The sequence below is a fragment of the Rhinoderma darwinii genome, chromosome 3, assembly GCF_050947455.1.
Source record: "Rhinoderma darwinii isolate aRhiDar2 chromosome 3, aRhiDar2.hap1, whole genome shotgun sequence".
NCBI classification, from domain to species: domain Eukaryota; kingdom Metazoa; phylum Chordata; class Amphibia; order Anura; family Rhinodermatidae; genus Rhinoderma; species Rhinoderma darwinii.
The window spans coordinates 396,984,911-397,000,743 of NC_134689.1; the positions used below are offsets into that span (position 1 = coordinate 396,984,911).

The following is a 15,833-nucleotide window of genomic DNA, read 5'->3' on the forward strand; positions in this document are numbered from 1 at the left end:
AGCTGGAATGCCATAGTTTGGAGAACACGGACTAACAAGACATATCATAGCAACTAGTAATATCCATATCCAAGTATTTTTTTGCTATGGTATGAGATATTTAGCAATGAACATGCCACCAGGAAAGAATGGAGATGTTACAGATGGAGGGTAGGACTACACAGCTATGGCGGGTGAAACGGGTGCACAGGGCATGCATGAAGGGAGGGGTTGGCACATGCATGACATATAATGGAGGAGTGCCACCTGTCGAAGCTCCGTGTTGGAACTGGGCTGGGTCCGCCGTTGCACAGATTTTGAACCCCCGGGACAATAAGCCGAGTTGACCCAAGAGTGAGAGCGATCGATGCCCTGCAGGAGAGACAAGTCCGAGGAGAGTAGCATGGATCAGTGGAGAGAAGAGCAATATACCCAGTACAGGCAATGTCCAGGAGGAGGAAGACATATCCAGTATACATTAAGATGGTAGCGAAGGAGAAGATATACCCAGTATAGACTAACCCAGGAAAGGGTCAAAGAAGATGAAGGTATTGTATAGAAGACATTGTATACACAAAGACCAGAAGGAGGAGAATTAAGAATGAATACAAGACAATGAGCAGAAGGATATGGATGAAGATCCAGTATACATTATACCAGGATGAAGAGAGTGAAGCTAAAAGACATGCCCATAATAGACAATGCCCAGGAAGAGAAGGACAAGGGTGAAGATAGAAGAAATATCCAGCAGGAGAAGAAAGAGGGTGAAGAGAGAAGACATACCCAGTACATTATACCAGGAGGAGGAGAAGGGTGAAGACATACCCAGTATACATTATATGGAGGAGGAGGAGCAGGTGAAGTAAGAAGACCCTGTATACAGTACATTATACCAGGAGGAGGAGGAGGAGGGCAAAGACATAACCAGTATAGATGAGGAGGAGGAGCAGGGTGAAGACATACCCAGTATACATTATATGGAGGAGGAGGAGCAGGTGAAGTAAGAAGACCCTGTATACAGTACATTATACCAGGAGGAGGAGGAGGAGGGCAAAGACATAACCAGTATAGATGAGGAGGAGGAGCAGGGTGAAGACATACCCAGTATACAGTACATTAATCCAGGAAGAGGAGGAGGGTGAAGACATACCCAGTATACATTATATGGAGGAGGAGGAGCAGGTGAAGTAGGAAGACCCAGTATACAGAGTACATTATACCAGGAGAAGGAGCAGGTGAAGTAGGAAGACCCAGTATACATTTTATGGAGGAGGAGCAGGTGAAGTAGGAAGACCCAGTATACAGTACATTATACCAGGAGGAGGAGCAGGTTGAAGACATACCCAGTATACATTATATGGAGGAGGTCGAGCAGGGTGAAGACATACCCAGTATACATTATATGGAGGAGCAGGTGAAGTAGGAAGACCCAGTCGAGATTATGACAAGTAGGAGGAGAATAAAGATGGAAGCCATGCCCATAATAGACAATGTCCAGAAGGAGAAGAAAGAGGGAAGACATACCCAATACAGATTATCCCGGGAGGAGAAGAATGAAGACATGCCTAGTATAGACCAGGAGGAAAAGACGAGGCATAAAGAGAAAACACATATCCAGCATAGACTACATCAAAGAGGAGAGAAGGAGAGTGAGGAGATACCTTGTAAACACTATCCAAGGAGGGGGAAAAAGTGACACATACTCATTGTAGACTATGGGTCTGGGAGGAGAACAGGGAAGACACCCAGTAGAGTCTACGGCTTGGGAGCAGAGTCGGACTGGCAGGTGTTGTCCAGGTTGGAGACTGTTTTTTATACGGATGACCTTTCCACAGGAGAGGTCATCCCTATATAAAATCACACAGACCCTGCACCAATCTGCTGTACCGGATGCCTCTGGAAGCTATGCGGGGGTTGGTGCCGGAAGCGGAAGGCTCTCGTCACAGTATAGCGGTCGCGATGGGTTAATGAAGCTATATGATTCCGGCACCCACCCAGCAAAGCTTCCAGCGCCTGAAGGCAACTGGAACAGATGATCGGTGAAGGGTCCAGGTGTCAGACCCCCACCGATCATATACAGATTACCAATCCACAGGATAGGTCATCAGTATGAAAAACCGCCCCCTGTCTGGACAACCCCTTTAACCCACCAGAGGAAACCATTCTGAGGACCTACGATCAACACCATCACATATCATTGATAAACTCTAATACATTACATTTGAATCAACCCATAAGAATTGTCCGGAGCAGCAAGAGATTGGCTGCAAAGTCCACTCCAAATAGAGAAGTGTCTTCTGCTGGACCCCGGGACCCATTATTGTGCCAGAGCCCAACAGAAAATCCCCTGCTACTCTGGTGGACCAGAGGAAGAGTAATGACACATCATCAAGTATCAGCAATGCCCAAGAGGGAACACATACCCAGTATAGACACTGGCGAGGAGGAGAACAAGTAGTAAAGACTAAGGAGTATGACCTTATTCACACAAGCGTGTCCGACTTGCGACTGCAAAAAACGGGCAGTTTTTCATGCATATGGCTGTCCGTGTTACGTCGGTGTGGTTTCCGTGTGTCATGCGGATGTAGTCTGTCTGCTGTCTGCTGCAGTCGTTTTTTTCATGTACCCATAAACTTCAACATGCGAGTCTGATCCGCAAAAACGGACCAGAATGGGATATGCAGTGGGTTTCACGCAACGGACACGCGTTCCATGAAAAAACAATGTGTGAATAGCCCCATTGAATTGCATTGGTCAGTGTGACGTCAGGTATTTAAACAGAGAGCACACTGATGTGAAATACGTTTGTGTGAATGAGGCCTAAAAGCGGCGTCATATAGGAGGTTCAGCTGCCCAGTGTACCGACTATGCATGGACCTGGCACCCTTGGGAAGATTTATATGGTAGGACACCACACATCAGACACGGTTCTCTCTACGATGTGTATTCAGCGCTTACATACCAGGCACACGTGCAAGTTGTAGGGTAGCCTATAATGTATACTGCCTGTAATGTTCATTCTAAGAAGGAAAGAGTTAATGGGGTCGTATAAGTTTTGTTAAAATGTCTAACAACCGTGCCTGCCTTTTATTTCCTCCCCAAACCGCACCACTCTTATATACTGGTTGTGCCTGGTATTGCAGCTCAGCCTTATTTACATAATTATGGGGCTGAGCTGCAATACCAGACAAAACCCCAAAACGAGAGTGGCGCTGTTTCTGGGAGAGAAGAAAAAAAAACCCCCCCAAAAAAAAACAACGGACTCTCCTGTCAATTCATTAAAAAGGGTTTTCCAGTTTTATGTAAATGAAAAGTTCTGCAACTTTCCAATACACTTAGTTTCCATTCCTCACAACATTCAAAATATCTGGACGAAGACAAGAATGCGCCATTCATTGACAGGAAACAGAGACTGAAAACCCTTCCAGGCCTAATACTGCTCACAGATGAGGTTTTGTTACAATTGTATCCAGTCCAGACAATCAAACCGTGAGCTAAACAATCTGGACTCCAGCCTGATACAATGTATCAATGCAGGAAATATGTAAAAAAAAAAAATGCAGGACAGGAGAGAGATTTGGGCAAAAGCTCATAGGGGATTGGATACATTTGTAGCAAACCCTCAGCTGTAGAAGTATTTGCTCTTTACATACATTTTCAATCTCTGGATGTAAAAAAATAAATAAAATGTTTTTATTCACCAAGAGCAAGGAGAGATTTTTATGATGAATTGAAGCACAAAGTATATTAGAAAGTTTTAAAAAAAGGTACATTATAACGTTGCAGGGGTAGAACCAGGCAAACCTGGGCAGATGTTAGTGCCCACTGGGGCTTGGGTGGCAGGAGTTCGCTATGATAATCTAGGTAAACCTGCCCCAAAAAAATAAAAAATAAAAAAAAAAAAGAAAGAAGGGGAGGTAGGGGAAAAAGGAAGCCCTTGCTAGTCTGGGTTCACATGACGCAGATCCGTTGCAGATTTTACCCTTTGCAATGCAAATCTACAACAAAATCCGTGACAAATCTGTGATGTGTGAACTCAGCCTAAAGAGCAGGTCTGGATAAAGAAGACCTGAAATAACTGGTAGAGAGAGAAGCAGAGTAAATAATGAAGATTGTGGAGAAGAGCGGAGGGGGGAGAGTGTGAATACTACAAACAGGAAACACCCGTCCACTCAAGCAAGTGCCCCCGCTCCCCAGAATACCCACAGCCGGACCTTATGTCAGCAGCACAGATGACGCAATGTGTACCTTGCCTCCCATGATCTTCTGTACTTCCTCATCATCCGTGGAGCCCGGAGTACTAGTCAGATCGGGGTTACTGTTACTAATACTCCTGCAGCGGGCTAGGTTAAGACTGCTGGGACGCCCCGTCACACGAGAGAGCGTGGCAGACTGGTAAGCAGAGGACGACGATGCATGGGAAATAGCTGTGGTAAGAGAAGAGGACGATTAGTGAGGTATCGGGGGAGACATTTAAGTCAACTCAATATCTTACTCTTGTTCTCATCTGAAAATCTACATGGAAAGTGTACGGTTGGCGTCATTTCTGAAAGGGTTAAAGGGGTACTCCCATCTCAAACGTTTACGGCATATCCTTTGGACATGCCCCAAATGTTGGCGATGGAAATACAACCTTAAAACTGTCAGAAAACAAAAATAAGTGCTGCATTTAAGCCTTTAGCCAGCAGATGGCGCTGTAGTGACATATTTAGGGTGTGACCATTTGGATGATAACAGATAGCAATGGTCTTTCCATCTTTTTGGATTTTATTTTTCTCATGGGAAACAAGAACACCTTTTGCCTATGACACGAACCCATCAAGGTTTGATTTTATCAGATTGACCTTGATGTCTTATTATTCACCTTTCTTAAGGCCGGGCAATAATTATAATGTTTAGCAATCGAAATCATGAACAGCGAAAACAGCTGAAGGGGCCGCGGTTCTATAAATAATGCTTATTCTTATTTATTTTAGTCAGTATTGGCTGCTTTTCAGCTCTTCTCCATTTGAGCACAGATCTGATCCGTGACTCCAGCTTAGGATTCTGCTGTATCGCCCACCATGCTTTACACTGCAGCTCTGCTGGTTCAGATTGGCTGCTGTGTAGAAGCACAAGTTCTCCAAAATCAAATAATCCTAAACTGCAAAAAAAATAAAAAAAATTCGGTGAGGAAAGGATCAGCAACAGATAATACTGAGGGGATGGAGGCTCAATAAGAGGGACCGTAAAAAGCTCATGGTCCTGTGTCAACGATCTCATAGTCTAACCGACACTTACAGCTGTTCAGCTGGGCTGGCATGTCACTAGGAAGGTGGAAAGCGTAGTGCAGATATGATGCCAGTAGTGCATTCCTGCCATGTTGATCCTGAGACCCCTCCAGCGTGCGGTGAATTTGGCTCACCAGAAGAGCCACTACCTCGAAGGCTGTCCGGCCCAAGTTCACTGCAAATAAATAGGACGGCAACATTTATTGAAACAAGATTTAATTATCAGAATAATAATGTTATATGTGCAGACCCGAAAACCTAGATGGATGATCCCGAGATTTTAAAGCAACAGGCCCAATGGAGTCATTTTGCAACATTGCAGTAAACCATGTAGCTGCTGCTTAAGGGGTTTAACAACAAGACTCTGCCCCCCCAATAACAGCGCCACTCTTGCCATTAGGCTGTGTCTGGCATTGCAGATATCCACTTAATTGAGGGTGAGCTGCAATACCAGACACAGCCCATGCGGTGGCGCTGTGTCTAGAAAAAAAAAAAATGACTTTTTTCTTATTGTGGAAAAACGCTCCGACAATGTGGAGGAACCGAGGAAACCACAAAAGATCTACAAGGGGATTAAAACACGTACTAACCAATTTGTCCCCCAATGACTGGTGGTCTGACGATGAGGAGTATGAGCTTATCCAAGAGCTGGTGACAGAAGCAGACAGCGGGGCCAAGGGCGGCAAGTCGCAGGTTCCCCATACTGCTCTTAAGCTCCGACTCGAGGTTACTTTCTGTAATAATGACATCCTTCAGCCGGAACGGAAAACTCTGCTCCTCCAGCACCTGCACCAGTGTGAAGAACTTGTCCAAATGGGGGTCCTAGATGGACAGAAAGAAGTTGGTCATCCCAATATCGGAAAATCCCATAACCCTGCTATGTAGTCAAGGAAAGCAATGGGACGTGAATCAATATCGTCTCAGAGTTTCTGCTTGCAAATATATAGCCGCCACTAGGGGGAGCTCTCTGCACCACGGGCCCAACCTATTACCGAGCAATCAATCACAGCCGAACCACAGCTCCAACAACAAAATATGTCCGAAAATACTCAACCTGTGTGTGCACGGATGACGCCGCCACCAGATCTACCGTGAAGACTTGTTTATGATTATCCACCCACTTCATCCCCGGGAGCTGGACCTGTCGGCAAGAACATGAAAATGAAGACATCATAAGGGGGCACGCAGGGGAAGGCGCGGTGAGAGGATTGCGCGTGGCCTCTTCACGTAAAGAACAGAAAGCAGAATTATTAGTGATCCTTTCAAATCAAATGGTGCCTTCTGTACTCACATCAGGGGTCAGAACAGAGTAACTAGGTGGTGGTTTTTCCACAGACACCGGAAGCGAGAAAGAGCCAGTCCTCAGGCGGCCATGTTGCATCAAAGGAATCCACTGTGTAAAGAGACTATGTGTAAGACAATCTGGCGTTACAGGAGCATCTTAAAAATGTTCTAATCTAATAATGAAATCAGAATGACGTACCCCTTTAAGAACAGGGTAGTACAAGTCCCCTGACAGCATTTTGCAGGTTACACATACTTTTTTAGGTCATTTAATTCTAAGTCACTTTGTGATAACATTACTTGTCCTGTACGGAGTTACACCGTATATTATACTCCAGAGCGGCACTCACTATTCTGCTGGTGGTGTCACTAGTACATACATTACTTATGTTGTACTGATCCAGCGATACAGCCTGTATAACGCTCCACAGCTGCATTCACAATTATGTGGGCTTCAGAGCTGAAATCTGTGTGTTCCTTATTGGCACGAAGTCTTCTTATTTGGGGGATTTTGTGACGCGCATCTTTACACCAGGGACTAAACAGTAATCGAAGGTAGCGAAACGCTAGCAGCTCCCCCTGCATTGTAGCCGAGCTCCAGAAATTGTAAGACTAAGTCCCAGCAAGCAATCTGTAGCTTTCACGTCATGCTTGGACTTGTAGTCTTAGAACCATTTGGGAGTTGCAGACCACAGTTCATCATCATAATGATGACCCACCGGAGGATCTTCCGGTGGGCTCAGGAGCCGAACTGCATCCCTCTGGCCCTAGTATTAGGTCGCTGACTAATGCAGAGAAGAGAGCCCTACGATACCCTGCCATGCCTCTTACTTTTGTGGCTACAGGCGGTTTTAGGTCTGTGCCCTCGTAGAGGTCAGGAGAACATCAGTGTCGTGGCACACGTGACGTGATGATATGACTGCGCCGGGTCACGGACAGCAGGAAGTAGGCAAAGGAACCATCTGCTGGTCGTGGAAATGGGGTCAGGGGAGTTTTTTTTAATTGCCGCAAAAAGGGGGACCTAACTACGATATGTGAGCACAAAAGGGGACCAAATTACTATATAGGGACACAAAGTGGGACCTCACTGCTATATAAGTGCACTAAAAAGGGACCTAACCACCATGTGGGGGCACAAAAGAGGACTACTTATGTGTGGGGACACAAGCAGACCTAACTACTGTAGGGGGCAAAAAGGGTGACATTGCTATTGTGAGGGAACACAGAGGCATTGCTGTGTAGGTAGTACACAGAACTATTACTGTATGGGGCACTTTGAGGAGCACTATTACTGTGTGGAGCCTAAAAGGGTAACTAGGATAACTTGGTGTGGAGCACCAAGAGGGGCATATTTTTCTGTACGGGAAATGATAAATAGCGAGATTTTGTGGAGGATGCGGAATAAGTGGAGAGGGTGCTGGAAAAGCGAGAAGACAAAGATGTTTGTGTTGCCAATTCTGCAGAAGCGAGTCATGGCTGAACGAAGTAGTCAGGGTGTTAGAAGACGTCACCTGCGAGTTACTGGATTTCACTGCACCGTAATAACTTCTATGTTCTGCTCAGCGCCTGTGTAGGACTAATATCTACCACTATATGGTCACTATGTGGTGGTAATATTGGTCTTTATTTTACTAAACACGTTTTACTACACAACTAAGAGTGGTCGCATTATTTCTGTATAGCTGAAGTTTGGGTCCCAAAATTTTTTTCCTCTGGTGGGCCTAAGGTACGCCAGTCGGACACTAGTTGTATATCATTATGGCGATATTAGACTAGGGGGCCTCTCACCGTGTAGCCTGCAGGTGTTTCCAGGGAGGTGGCCTGGTTCTGCCGGCAGCTCACATGGTAGAAGGTGAAGAGAAGGTGATGGTTTTCCGTCAGATTTCCAGGAATTTTCATTTTAAATTCCTCATAAAACTCCGGAGATCTGTGAGGGAATTGGGAAGGAAGAAATACAGATTACAAGGCAGGAGACGGCATGGATTGACGCCAATAAGAAGTAAATGGAGTGGAGTTGACTGCATTCTATTGTTCCCTGTTGTCAGGCTAGATGACTGACAAGTGCAGAAATATTCCTGCTTCCCATTAGTCATTTCCATTCCTGAAAGCCTCCAATTATATATCAGGGTTTAAAGTAACAGATAAAAAAAAAATATATATGAAATACATTCATATTGTAAAAAAATTAAAATAAAAAAATTGGTCTTCGTATATTGGCACATAATGAATTTTTTTTAATTTTGGAAACTTAGTGAAACATGAAAAAAAAAAAAAAAAAAAAACAAAAAAAAAAAAAAAAGCCCTCATATGGCTAGGTCAACAGAAATGGAAAAAACAATTTCAAAAACCCGAAAACAGGCCACGGCGCAAAAGGGTTAAAAATCTTTTGACTAAGGAAGGCTCTTTGACGTGGGGCAGATGTATACGGATTACAATAGCGGACAGTGCGTGGGAAACCTAAAACTCACTTATTATGATAGACGACAGCGGTGTACCCCTCACTGTAGAACTCATTGCTGCTCGATCTGCCGAATATCACCTGCAAGAAAGGAGACCGGATATTGAGAGTTGTACATACAGCAATATGGCGCAGGTTTATCGGACGGATACCGCGTTGGAAAGCCACATCCCCCTTTCCACTCCTCACCGGCAAGGCTTGGTTAGGGTCCTCTCCCGCCATGTACTGAACCTTTACGGCAATGTTTCGGACCGATCCCTGGCGACTGCTGAAGTTGAGACACTTGGGGTATACATATAGGAGGTTCCTGCGGATGTATAGATGGTATATTCAGACACAGAGTGAAACACAAGTTTAATTTTCCAAAAGGCCTTTAAAAAAATAAATAAAAGAGAGCTGGAAACTGGTTATCAAGGGAAACTACCAGTACAAAAAGCAGCGAGACACAAAGAACGTCCTGAGAATTTGTGTTTCTATTCTGGCTTTAGTAGTGTCTTACATAGATCTACTGGGAAAGGGATTACTCCAAACCCCCTGTATTTTAGGTTGGCAGATCCTACAGAATCCAAAAGGGATCCCCAGATAATCTAAGGCCTAGTTCACACTGTTTTTTTGCCGGCAGGATTTTGAACTACCAGCGTTGTTGTAGCGCTTTTTTCCCTCCCCATGTTTCCTGCCTATGGCTGTTGAATATAACTCAAGAAAATCAGGCAAAAAACGCTGCAAAAGAAGCTCCGGAACGAGCGCCGCAGGTTTTTTCTGCCTCCCATTGGTTTTAGTAGGTCAGAGGCGGAAACCGTTCGAAGAAAGGAGCACTCTGCCCCCCCCCCCACGCGAGTATCCAAATGCCATCCAGATTTCAATGCGGTTTCTGCGTCAAAATCAGAGCCAAAAAACTCAGAGTGAACTGACCCTGAATGTCTATGAAGCGGTCAGACCCAGGAATCAGACAGAATAAATTTGCTTGGTTTCCCCATGAGATAAGCAGTGTCAAAATATACTTGGCAGCCGCTTATCTCCCTAACTAACGCGTGTTCTGCTAATGGCAGCATCAGAGCTTATATATATATATATATATATATATATATATATATATAAAACTTTAGGGACATTGGATACGGTAGAATAAGGAGATGACGCTACCAGTGGCATAAGAGACAATACTAAACAATATGCTTGGCATCGTAGTGGAATATCGTAGCCGTTATACCAGTTTAGAAAGAGATGTCAAATTTGAGGGGTTATCTCGATTCTCTGTCAAATATTTACTTTGCTGTTATATCCGAATGCGGTTTTGGTGGGAAGGTGAAATCTACAATTTGGCACAGTACAGATTTGTCTTGTGGCGATCAGTTGGTGCCATGAATGAATGCCAGTGCAAGCAACCAACTATCAGAAATGGTCATCATCCCTCCTGCATGAAGTGGGCATAGCTACGGCGGCCAATGAGGAGGCAGCAGACGGCGTCACCTTTTGGTAACCTCGGGGCGAGGTCACCTGTGTTTACCTGGCAAGGACAGCAGACAAGTGGAAGGGTGACTGAACTAATGTAATAGTTTGACCTATGAACCCGATGTAATAAGTGGTAAGAGGGAAGCGTCACATAGGAAATGCATAGATAAATATATAAAAAATGACAAGAATACTGATACTATATAATAAAACTATAGCTAATAATACAAAGCTTGTAGAACGATCATCCAGATGAGCCACAGACAATTTCTGCCCTCTCGCCCCTTCTCTTGCAGAACCTGCTGTAACCTGCAGCTCGTCTTACACAATCCAGCACCTCCTCGCCCACTCCCACCTCCCTTTAACCGGCATGAACGCTGTCTACGCCTCCTCACTCTGCCAACATCCAATACCCTCTGCCATGCTGCTTTTGCTCCTCTTGGTGCTGCCGCTCTCTCTTGGAGAAGAGAAGAAAAAGCAGTCGTTGAATGAAGAATTTAACGTGCTGGTGTATGGGACGCTGCAACTGGGGCAGGCGCTGAGGGACACATATGGCTCCACCAATGACAAACTGCAAAGGATTGTGGGTAGACAAGGCAAGTTGGAAAAGAAGATTGAGAAGCTGCAAGCGGAGGTATCGAGGGCGAGGCAGGAGTCGAGAAGGATGGGCGAGGAGGTTGAAAAGCTCCAGGTAAAGTCCCATGAAAGGGGGGGGGGTTGTACACAATGGCGAACCAGGCACCAAATAAATCTATACACTGGGCACCAAAAGGGACAGACACAGTTAGATCTACATCTTGGAAAGCTGGGTGGCAACTTATATAGACATCATTATAGCTGCCATATGGTTTGTCAGCTTTCCCAGAATCCTGAATGGCAGATGTCTCACTTATTCCATTCTCGGGCACATCAGATTCTCTCCTCTTGGAATGTTGTACTAATTATAACAATGATCTTCTGACCTCCCCGACAGAGAGAAGAGCATGAGAGGAGAGCTCTCTCCCACAGAACAGGGGATGGACTGCGGGCCACCCAGAAGGACTACACAGAGCTCCAGAAAAGGGTGCATGATCTGGAGAAGAGGGTGCAATCGAAGGAGAAACGTCTTCCTGAGCTAAAGGTAATACAGCATTTAGGGGGTTCATCCACCTACATTTTCTAGAATAGTTTTTCTAGAGCAATGCTCTCCATATAGTGCAAAACTACAACTCCCAGCATGCCCCAACATCTGAAATCTTGGGATTTCTAAACGTAGCAATTCTATAGTAAACCCTATATCTTAACATTCATTTTTGTGGCCCCGTTTAACTGCTATATTGATTTCTTTTAAAACGCAGATTGGAGAAGCTAGCTGCTTCCTCCACCACAGATGTCACTATTTAAACGTAGATCTCTCCCAGCATTCCTTGTTTCTCAAAGTTAGGTAGGGATTCCTGACCGATTGGCTGCCAGGGAGAGGTGAAAGAGACAGGGTCGAATGACAGAAAAGTAATCCCCATTAGAGATAATATGGCTGACAATGGATAGCTGTCAGACAGCTACTTCCTGTTCCAGAATCTGAAGACAGGACATTTTTGGCTGGAGATTTCTCAGCTGCCAGGGTACACTAGGAGAACAATAGGGTCTGAAATAATGATCAAACAGGTTTAAAAAAAAACAAAAAAAAAAAAAAAACAGGTAACAGGGAATGAGCGAATATTCAGTCTTGGGATATACAGCGAAGGAGAGGAGAGCGGTCTCTAGTGCCACCTATAGGGGACTACCCTACCCTGGAAGTCAATGTCCTACCCTTTATAGAACCTTGAAACGTGACTTGAGTTATCAGTCAAACCAGAGACACCAGTCTGCAGACTTTTTGCACCTCCTCAAATTCTGCACCCTGTATCAGTAGGACATGATCGGGACAGGTTTTCAGCATTCGGATATAAATTTTAAAAAAAAATGTTTCGTGACAGCAAGCAGAGATCTTGAACATAGTGTAACTAGACCATTAATGTTATATTCTGGAAAAACCCTTTAAGATGAAGTGCCAGGTTCCTTCCTCCAGATCACGGCACTTTATTATTTTAACGCAGGAACGCATTAACCAGCAGAATCTAATTCTCCAAGTCATCACTGAGGAATCGACGCGGCAGAAGAGGCAGATGATCGGACAGCGGGAAAGACTTCGTACTATCCTGAAACAAGTATGTGTAGACTAAACTTCTCATACGCCATATAATGTATCTGCCCATTGGCACAATGTGGGCGTCCGCTCCTGCCAACCCCATCTTGTAATGTAAGGAGACCTTTACTTTATCAAAAGTGACCCAGTTTTAATGCCAACCCCATATGACTTTTCTTACCAGGCCTCGGCTATGGGTTCTAGTTGAGAATCTAAGGAAGATCCCAAAGGGTCATTATTCTGCAGGGTCACAAACGGAGGACAAAGTGCCGTGGATCCAATAAGCTTCCTAACCTACAGATGGAAGACAACCGCATGCTGGCCTGGGAAGTAGATGCTCCGCACCACTGTGATATTGGCATGTTCAAAACTAATGTTGATATTAGAATGGGCTAAATATAACAAAGAACATTTTATAGTATCCTATTCAGCTATTACCACAGGTAACGCGGGGGGGGGCAGCCAGTACAGAGCCCATAGGGCTTGTCACCCAGATCCAAGATAACATATTAACCTTTTTTTTTGCCATTGTTCTATCTGTCATTATTCACTGTTCTGGTATTCTATTCATGCACCAGGAAGCTCAGGATGAACCAAACCTGAGCAGCTCGGCCGGGAATTGTGTATATAACTGTACGGTTATATCATTCTGTAATATAGACTATATGGGTTATTGTATGTACACTATCTGGCTAAACGTATGTGGACCCCTGACCATCACCACCTTTATTAGCTGGTTGGACATCCCATTCCAAATTCATCGGCATTAATATGGAGTTGGTTCCCCCCTTTTGTGACCATATCAGCCCCCACTCTTCTGAGAAGACTTTCTACAAGATTTTGGAGCGTCTGTGGGAATTTTTGCCCGTTCACCCAGAAGAACATTTGTGAGGTCAGACACGGATGTTGGAGGAGACGGCCTGGATCACAATCTCCGTTCTAGTTCATCCCAAAGGCGTTGGATGGGGTTGAGGTCAGGACTCTGTGCAGGTCAGTCAAGTTCCTCCACACCAAACTCACCTAACCATGTCTTTATGGAGCTCGCTGTTGGCACAGGGCACGGTCATGCTGGAATAGGAGAGGGACAACCCCCAAATTGTTCCCACAAAGTTGGAAGCTACAATTGTGTAATAGGCCTTTGAATGCTGTAGTTTTAATATTACCCCTCACTGGAACTAAAAGGTCCAAACCTTGAAAATCAGCCCCAGACCATTATCCCTCCTCCATCACGTACTGTAGGCACAATGTATTCTAGTAGGTAGCGTTCACCTGGCATCCGCCAAACCCTGATTCCTCCATCAGACTGCCAGATAGAGAGACGTGATTCATGCCTCTAGAGAACACACCACTCCAGCCGACACTTGCCATTGCGCATGGGATAGGAAATTTTTACACGCCATGCACGGAGTCTGTATGGGCTGCCGCTTCGTGGCTGAACCGTCATTACTCCAACTTCCACTTTACAACAACAGCACTTATAGGTGACCGGGGCCGATCAGAAATTTTACGAACGGACTTGTGGTAAAGGTGGCATCCTATAACAGTGCCGCGTGTAAAGTCAGTGATCTCTCCAGTACAACCCATTCTACTAGCAATGTTTCTCTATGGAGATTGCGTGGCTGTGTGCTTGATTTTATGTTGCTATTTGCAATGGGTATGGCTCAAACACCTGAACTCAATAATTAGGAAGAGGTGTCCACATACTTTTGGCCATATAGTGTATCAGAGCCTTCTCTATGGAGCTGGAGTCCAGTGATGCCTTTCTTACTGATGTGTATAATAGATCTTCTCAATGATAACTGATGAACTTGTGTATTATTTATGGTGTACAAGCGGCGGGGTAAATGATGAAGGAGCTTTAATAAATCATTGGCTATGAATAATGGACCATCCGTAGCAGCTGGAAGTGGATTTTCCCATTTTGAGAATATACTTTTAAAAGAGGTTTAGATTTTATTCAGAACGATTATCACAATCTAAAAGTCTATCATCTCTCCATTTGCAGAGCAGTGCCGTAATCTATTATTCCCTGTTATCAACCATTTCAGTTGGGAAAAGGATGTCTGCTGTATTCAATGGTATGACTTGACTAGACGTTCAGGAAACTCCCTGCCACCGTTATCACTACTTTATGTTACATATTTCTAGTGCGGAGTACCTCCAGTTACATACATTGGTGTGACGGATATCAGCCTCTTCTAATACGCTGCTGCATATTTATTTATTTTTTTATAACGGTAAGTGGCCCTTTAAGAGGTCCCCTGTAATGGTCAGACCAGCTGAACATGCACATTAAAGGGTTTGTATCATCAGAACCTTTCATTTTGCAGCTCCCCAAACGATGTTGATCACTGGGGGTCCGATGGTAGGGACCCCAAACAGACAAGCAGCAGTTATTGCTGGGGAAAGTTATCCATGAATGGTGTATTACACAGCACCCCCTAAATTCAGTAGGCAGCCGTGTAGTAGATGGTTGTGGCAAATCCTCTAAACCGAGACACACTCTTTGCAGCGGTTGTCCGCTTTGGTTTGTAGGGGGAGGGGGGTACGGAGATCTATATAAAACTAATTGGGATATGGACACTGGTTGTCTTGACAGAACAAGTGGTCAGGGGCGATCGCAAACGTCCGTGTCCAGACCTAAACTGGTTCTAAATCACCCGATCCCTTAGTAAGGTCACACTCCTGTATACTCCACCAGGCAGGATTTCTTGTAATGTATCCTTACAGATAACTTTCTAGTGCTGCCTCCAGAACTTCTCTTGTGCTGCACATCCTGCCTGGAATACCTTTATCTACCAGCTCAGCCTTGATACAAGCACATCCTAACCCAACAGAAACTCAATCCCTGAACATAGGACTTCCATACAGACGCTGAAAACTCAGTCCTTCAGCTCTACTTATCCCATTACCTAGTTACCACACTACCCACATTCAATAACTGGATTTATATGTAAATGTGACCATTTCGATTTTCCTGGGTCTGTATCAAGACTGACCGGTCACCATCTGCAATGAGACCATTTCCTAATATTAATAGAAACTTATGGCATATCTCTAGGACAGTGCTCCCCAACCAGTAGCTAAGGCACTGGCCTGTGGTTCCCAAACTGGTAGCAACTATAAATACTACTTTGCCCCAGAGGCACCAGGGACATCATAGAGCTACTGAAGCTGAGGACTAGGGTTGGGAACCTCTGCTCTACCAGGGCCCCTCAACTATCCT

At 44.8% G+C, this 15,833-nt stretch overlaps 2 protein-coding genes across 8 annotated transcripts in view; one reads left to right on the plus strand and one right to left on the minus strand.

Moving 5' to 3' along the window:
* Positions 1-15,833, minus strand: part of DOCK6 (dedicator of cytokinesis 6) — a 91,189-nt gene that overhangs the window by 21,967 nt on the left and 53,389 nt on the right. For 5 of the 7 annotated variants that reach the window (XM_075859020.1, XM_075859019.1, XM_075859018.1 and 2 more), the window contains 9 exons: positions 9,181-9,298; positions 9,002-9,072; positions 8,322-8,460; positions 6,541-6,642; positions 6,304-6,390; positions 5,840-6,071; positions 5,260-5,424; positions 4,228-4,406; positions 247-351 (listed from right to left, as the gene is read on the minus strand). In XM_075859020.1, coding sequence (XP_075715135.1) covers positions 247-351; positions 4,228-4,406; positions 5,260-5,424; positions 5,840-6,071; positions 6,304-6,390; positions 6,541-6,642; positions 8,322-8,460; positions 9,002-9,072; positions 9,181-9,298 — 1,198 coding nt within the window. The other 2 variants (XM_075859024.1, XM_075859021.1) reach the window with 2 other exon arrangements.
* On the plus strand, positions 4,200-14,406 carry ANGPTL8 (angiopoietin like 8). The gene is made up of 5 exons (XM_075859025.1): positions 4,200-4,374; positions 10,740-11,134; positions 11,417-11,563; positions 12,519-12,629; positions 12,792-14,406. The coding sequence occupies exons 2-5, from the start codon at positions 10,814-10,816 to the stop codon at positions 12,813-12,815; spliced, it is 603 nt and encodes a 200-aa protein (XP_075715140.1). The 5' UTR covers positions 4,200-4,374; positions 10,740-10,813; the 3' UTR covers positions 12,816-14,406.